The sequence below is a fragment of the Parasteatoda tepidariorum genome, chromosome 8 (genome assembly GCF_043381705.1).
Source record: "Parasteatoda tepidariorum isolate YZ-2023 chromosome 8, CAS_Ptep_4.0, whole genome shotgun sequence".
NCBI lineage: Eukaryota > Metazoa > Arthropoda > Arachnida > Araneae > Theridiidae > Parasteatoda > Parasteatoda tepidariorum.
The window spans coordinates 90,557,549-90,564,558 of NC_092211.1; the positions used below are offsets into that span (position 1 = coordinate 90,557,549).

Consider the following 7,010-nt stretch of genomic DNA (forward strand, 5'->3'; position numbering starts at 1 on the left):
GTAAGAGAGATATTAAAATTTCAATTGGCAATATATTTTGCTTGCAGTGGTCATAAAAAAATTTAAACTTGAGACCAAATGTCGAGATAAGTAGCTAATAGTTTCATTAATAACATCAATGTGTTGAGACCAAGCAAATAGATAAATAGTTAGAGACAATAACAGTTATAACAACCAGATTCATATTTTAAAACCAAAAAGGGAAATAAGTGGTTTTCAAGAAGTACATATTATTTTTTTGGTTTAATCACACTTACAATAAAAACATTAGTATTTTCAGAGCAGATAAAAAGAAAATTGTTATAGTTTCAATAATAAAATCAAAAATACAAGTCCAAAACATTTATTGTTTTCATCTTTTAATTAAATAAAAATATAAAATTCCCAAGGTTTAAGTTTTTCCCCGCCGTGAGTTTTCAGTCTCGTCCTCTTCATCTTTATACAAATCTTTAATTCTGTCGACTAAAAAGAAAATGGCGACCAAGTTTAGTGTAGAGAGAGCACAAAAGAAAGCAGATCCTCCATGCATCAGGTAATTAAACTTCTGGATATCATAGAACCAACAATTTCCTGTTTCGCCACAACTTTTTTCCCACACTAAACAGGCAGAATCCACCAGGGCACCGTACAGTACGGGAAAAGGGATAAAAGCTGTCAGAAAGAAAAGAAAATATCATTTCATGGATTAGAATTAAATGGAGAAAAAGTTAGCCGAGACAACATGGGCAGAGAAATATTAAGTGCCAGATAATATTACGTTGTTGAGAAAATGAAATGGTATTGGAAACTATGTCTGATGTAAAAACAAAAGTGAGGAGGAAATGAGGAAAATTCTTACACATTACTGACTCCTCAATCTCATGATATCCGTATACACTTGCGAAAATGTATTTTTTTTTTAAATAAAAAGCCTGCTTGCGATTACTTTACGGTAGAACAGTTAAACACGGACTAATAGTGCGCAACCTCGGTCCCTTTGAAAAGTGGTTGCCCATTCACAGCCAGTGAAGTACTTTGTACAACTAAATAAGATTCTTTTCACAACACTTAAATATTTACTTTATTTTCTTCATATAAAGAGATAACAGTCGGCAAAGAATTCTGTTAGGTTGAGTATTGAGTATAGTAAAGTGCGGCGTGCTCTCTGCTTTCGCTTATAGCACTGCGTTTTTCTGTTAGGTTAAAAAACATTTCGCTAAAAAAGAACGAATTGGGCATACTATAGCCTGCGTCACAGGTTGTGTTATTCCTACTAAATTTAACCCATGAACGGCATTTTCTGCGAGCCTAACTTCAAGCCACAAATAAACAAACGAAGTGCTTGATCGTTCAAGTAGCTGCTCGCCAGATTTTATTGCATTATAAAGAAAAGTAATTGATATTCGATTTTTGATTAAAAATTGAATTATGTGGATAGTGGCATTTATGTGGATAGTGGCATAGAATTTAGCATTGCGTCATGGTAAATGTTATTCCTACTAAGTGGAAGTAGTTGTGTTTTTTTTATATTACACCCAATTATAAAAGAAATAATAAACAACTTAAAAAATAAGAATGCTGCTACAGCCATAGAATTTATTGAACGTTAACTTAGAAATGACAAACAAAACGATGTTAACAAAATGACGTAGAAAGCGCAACTAGATCAAAATTATGATACCTGAGCGCTTGACGTAACAGTCAGCATTGCTTGAATTCGATTATCTACTGGGAATCGTGTCCTTACGATCAGTCCATTTTAGAACTAACTAAGATAAATTAGACTTGTTCGAAGCAACTTCGATGAGTTAGGAAGCAAGTACAAATTGGACTAGCCTGGACCAGGCTAGCCTGGACCATAATTTGGACCAGGTTGAAACATTTCGAATGGATGGGTCCAATTGGGTGTTGCTCGGATGGTTTGGAACAAGTTAGAGCAACTACGTGAATTGGACCAAATTGGAATAGCTGAAATGGATCAGACAAAGTTTAACAGACTGAGCTTGATTGAAGCAATTTAGTGCAGCAAGGCGTGAGGGAATCAGACCAGGATAGCAGCAATCCCATCAATGAAGTTTCCCTTAATCAGGAAAATAATCACTAACCCTTGACGAAAAAAAATTTCAGTGAGTAGAAAATAAGGAATTAAAGAAATTATAAAATACGCGAATCAATGCCAGAAAAATGAAAAAACGTTAGTAAAAAGTTTTGTCTCCTAATAAATGATGTTATTTTATTCAGAAATTAGCTTAGTGTACTGAAATCTCAAAATTTCTGAATACCTTGTTAGGGATGCAATATTGCCCAGACATCTTTTTTGAATATTATTGAAAATAATAAATGTGCCTCTTATTAATCTGTAAATAAATGACATTATCTACTTCACCAATTTTATTTTAGATATAAATCCGAAATATTAATATCACATACTATTAAGAAAGTGACAAAGCAGTTCTCGCATTAGGCACGAATGAAGATGGGTGGAATGCCTTCCTCATTTGTCGTTTAAAAGGATTCTTTTTTTTTAATGAATAACTCGTTTTTATAAATTCTTATCGATATAATTAAATTAAGTAACATTTAGATCTTATGAAATTTTATCGATTTTCTTTCTTTCCCTTCTTCTTTGGGACCGTTTTCCGGACCGTCTGACCTCTTGGCTATTTTTGTCAAAATTTGCGGGTATCCGCAAATCGATATTTTTCCTGGTTAGATATTTACTTTCCGGGAGAAAAAAAAGCTATATGCTCGATGTTATAGCGAGCAGTGTAATTTTCGAGCTCTGGTGTACTGTTAATGTATTAAAATGAATCTGGAATACATAGATAGATTACATAGATAACCTTCTTACCAACAGTGGAGAGGACTGTTTCAAAAACACCCAAAGCAATATTTTTATCTTCTGGTTTAATAGATCTGAAAAGATAGACAATTATTTTAGAATTGACCCTTATTTTCATTTACATTTTTTAAGCTTTCATTCGTCATTATTCTAGTGGAAGAGCTTCATTACGTGAGTGCTCGAGACCTAGCAATCGCTGAATACTATTCGCGCAATATGGATCAAGTCGTGACGAGTTTTAACACATTATAGTATAGTACACAATCCAAGTGCTATTACTTTGTCCAAACCAAAATGTAGTCATACATTTTTTATTCCATATATATACTAGCTGAATACCCTTTCTTCGTGCTAGGTGATAAAATGCTAACATTCAATGCTGCACAACACTACGAAATCATATACAAAATTGCAAGGCATACACCAACACTATGAATGAAGCTAAAGCAATCATTTTTATTATTATTTGTATTACTTTTTACCACCCGGTGGCTTTACGTTATAAGATTAAACAAAACAGGTTTTTTTTGTAGTTCAACCCAAAAGAATAAATATTAACTGTATTCAATATCATTTCGCATGATGCTATTGCTTGAAGGTCGAAAGTTACCACAATCAACCCAATTTGTCCTGTACTTATTCCTTTAGAATCGCTCAAAAAAATCTCTTTCCAGAATATTTATGTTAAGGATTTCAAGTATTGATGCAGTTTTAAAAGGCGTCAAATAGATCAAAATAATAAATCGTACCAACATGATACTTAGTACCTATGAATACTGGACCTTAATACCGGGAGTGCCAAAATAAATAGAGCATCATTGGCGTACACAATAATGTGATGATTTTATATGTTTCTCCTGAACGATTTAGTACTATTTCGCACATTGTATTTGTTATTTAGTACATTGATTTGACTTATCAGTTATAATTTTTTTTTTATTTCAATTACCATCAGATCTTATGTAGCTCCAACCAATGTTAAAAAAAAACTTATTTGAAACAATTAAGACCCTTACAAGTAGCATAAAATAATCAGCGATGCTTTAAAGTTAGTATAGTTTGTCAGTAACTCTGACTGTTTTTGAAAAATACTAATATAAATGATTTAGTCTTACCTGAGCATAATCATTGTGTATGCCACTCTCAATATATTCACAATAAACTGTAGAACTGGAAGAGTAACGATGTATGCAAGAGCTTGAGACCAACAATTTTCAGAACTGCACATACCCTTCGTTACAACTTCTGAGATGCAACTGCAGTTGTAAAATGACTGAAAATATCACATAATACTTTATAATAGAAGAAACATACATAGAGTAGGAAATACATTCAAGCGAAATGCTTAAATATTTTCTTATTGTTATTTTTTTTAGAAAAAAAATAAAGTCATTTGTTATCGTTAATCACCCTATGCAGTTGACACTCGATATAACAAAACAGGTGGTCGACCGCATTGAATCTAGAGGTATTGTGAGTGCTCCTAACCAAAAGATACTAGACTATATTTGACAAAACAATACTATGATTTCATAATAGTTTGGGGACAGTATGCTTGATAACAACTAAACTTGTTTTTTACTTATTTATTATTTTACATTAATGTAAAAATACCAAGGATAATACGTTCTAAGGCTAGATAGTGAGGCAAAAAAATATTGTCAGTTTTGATTTTTAGGATCGAATTTTTTCGTTGTAAGTGTCAAACTTATTACATTGAATAATGAGTGCCAGTGTGGAAAAAGATTATCAGAAGCCACTCTGGCGAGCATCATTGAACTATGTCAACTGAGCCACAATTTCTAACTCATTAATATCCAATTGCAACAGTCATCGAAAATGCTTGTAGCTAACACCTACACTTCTTTCTGTAGTATAACTCTCTGCCTTTGTCTTGAATGCAATATGTTTTAAAATATATTTCTTGGTTACTTACCCCTTCAGATAGTTATTTCGATCTTTAGTAGTTTTCTTTTTTAGAAATACATTCTAGAGTGTTAAATTAAGTATGAATCCGGAAAATTAATTAAGTTAAAAATTCAGATGTAAAAATGTACTTTCTCTGATTAAACATACTTGCACTGCTGTAAGAACTGAAGAGCAGACTGGATCGATTATCTCTAGAACTACTGGAGCGATTTTAATGAAATTTGATATGTATACATACATCGATGATACAAAACAAAACAAGTAACCATTTAACAATTGTAATACACAAGCATGATCTCGCTGGAGTCGGAAGGTATGAAGCAGCAGTTGCAGAATAGCCGTTGCAGGGTTAATAGGGGGTAGGGTCCCCTCTTACAGATATATAGATCCTGCAGCGTGATTTCATACTTGAAATAAGGCAGTTTATCATTTCTCGTGGCAATTGTCCTGAATCGTCCTGTGGCACTTTCGTACCTTCCGATTCCAACGAGTGTTGCGTACGATCATACACTTGTATTATAATTGTTGAATGGTTATTTGCTTTGTATTGTATCACTGCATGTACACAGAAAATTTCATTAAAATCGGTCCAGTAGTTCTACAAATAATTGACAAAGTCTGCAAATTCTCTTGATTTCTTACACAAGTGCATTTTTGAAACAGACTTGGTTTCTTGAATCTAGAAGTATGGGGATAAAATATGGTTAGTTAAGAGAGTGGTAGCAAGTTTTGGCTTTCAAATGTAAATTTCTTTTTTTCTTCCTCGCATATTTTGCCATATTTGTCGAAAACTTTTTACATAATGTTATCAGCTTGCTGCTCCCCCTCATATTTTTCTAGTCAAGAGTCAAAATCCGTTGAAAAAAAGACGCATGCCTATTCAAGTACTAGGACTCAATTTTTATGGTGCGAAGACCAAACACTAAATATACTAAATAAAAAGTGCAAACAATATTTTAAGTTACGAAATCAGACTTCAAGACGTATACTTCCTATCTATAAACATTTCTCTTTTTTTTTTTCGATAGATGTTTCAAGTTTGGCGAGAATGTTAAGTTGAATGCTTCGTATTTCACCCTATTTTGAAAACCTTTAAAGCAAAGCGGAAAATCTTCTCTTATTAGATCTGTGAATAAAATTCCTTTATTCACAGATAATTACATGAAAAAAATAATTTTGAGTTAGTTATTTTTTATTATGTTGTTTAATAACAGTCTAAAAAGTTTTGAACTGTAATGTATACAAATTTTTACATCATTTTAAGGAATTTAATTTTAAATAGCAAAAAATTGAAATTTGAACGAAATCAGTTGAGTAGTTCTTGGGTAATTAAATTTTAAATGTACGACATTTTTAACTATACAACATTTCGAGGCATTGATATAATGAGAGTGAAAATGTTTTTGAAAAGCTGTCGTGAAACGTAACTTTCCTTTTCAATAGATCCTCTCATTAAAAGATTAAAATCTGACTTGGCACCTCATATTGCAGAATATGAGTATTTTAGCAATAAAATGTGTTGACTTGAAAAATATACCCATAACATTTAAACTTGTTCTTCGGAAAAATTATTACCCAAGTTTTTTTTTCTTCTTAGAAAACTTTGTTATGTCATCATAAATGACACCGGAAAACTCCCTTATTCTCCCCTGTATGCTTCCCAATAAGAAACAGAGGGAGGCTTGATTGTGAGAATCAAATTTCTTCTAGACAGATAAGTGAGCACTTTTCATGCTGAACGAGACGACAAGACTAAAGCAGTGCAGAAGTTAAGTGTTAATTTGTAGCTATTTACGCATCACACTTTTTTCTTTCTTTTTTTTCTAAGCAAGTTGTTTACTGTGTAATTTTCTACGACGACTTGCATCAGGCTATACACACAAAGCAATCGAGTGAATTAATTCATAATGGGAGGAGTAGATTGAGGGAGTTTTCTGGTATCATTTTACATCACAAAGCCTTCTGCTAAAAAACTCTTTGGAAATCATTTTTTCTAAAGAAACTCTTTTTCTATTTAGTTGAAAGAAAATAAAAATATTTTGACTGAGCGTAGAGTTTTTCTTTCCATAAATTTTAAACATGAATGTTAAAGGAAATAAAAATAGTTCTTGTCATTACTCATTAGAATGCAGAAATAAATAAAATGAATTTATTATAAAAATTGCACCCTCTTAGATCTTTTTCTTTCTTTCCAAAGGATGTCTAAATTAGTAGAATGTGATATAAATGTGAAAAGGAATTATATATATATATATATATA

General features: G+C 32.0%; 1 protein-coding gene across 1 annotated transcript in view; it reads right to left on the reverse strand.

Moving 5' to 3' along the window:
* Window positions 1-327: 327 nt before the first annotated feature.
* LOC107442140 (solute carrier organic anion transporter family member 74D) overlaps window positions 328-7,010 on the reverse strand; it is a 45,270-nt gene continuing 38,587 nt past the window's right edge. Inside the window, exons 7-9 of the mRNA XM_016055612.3 lie at window positions 3,937-4,094; window positions 2,831-2,895; window positions 328-651 (exon numbers count right to left, since the gene is read on the reverse strand). Coding sequence (XP_015911098.2) covers window positions 392-651; window positions 2,831-2,895; window positions 3,937-4,094 — 483 coding nt within the window. The 3' untranslated portion in view covers window positions 328-391. The remainder of the gene's footprint in view (window positions 652-2,830; window positions 2,896-3,936; window positions 4,095-7,010) is intronic.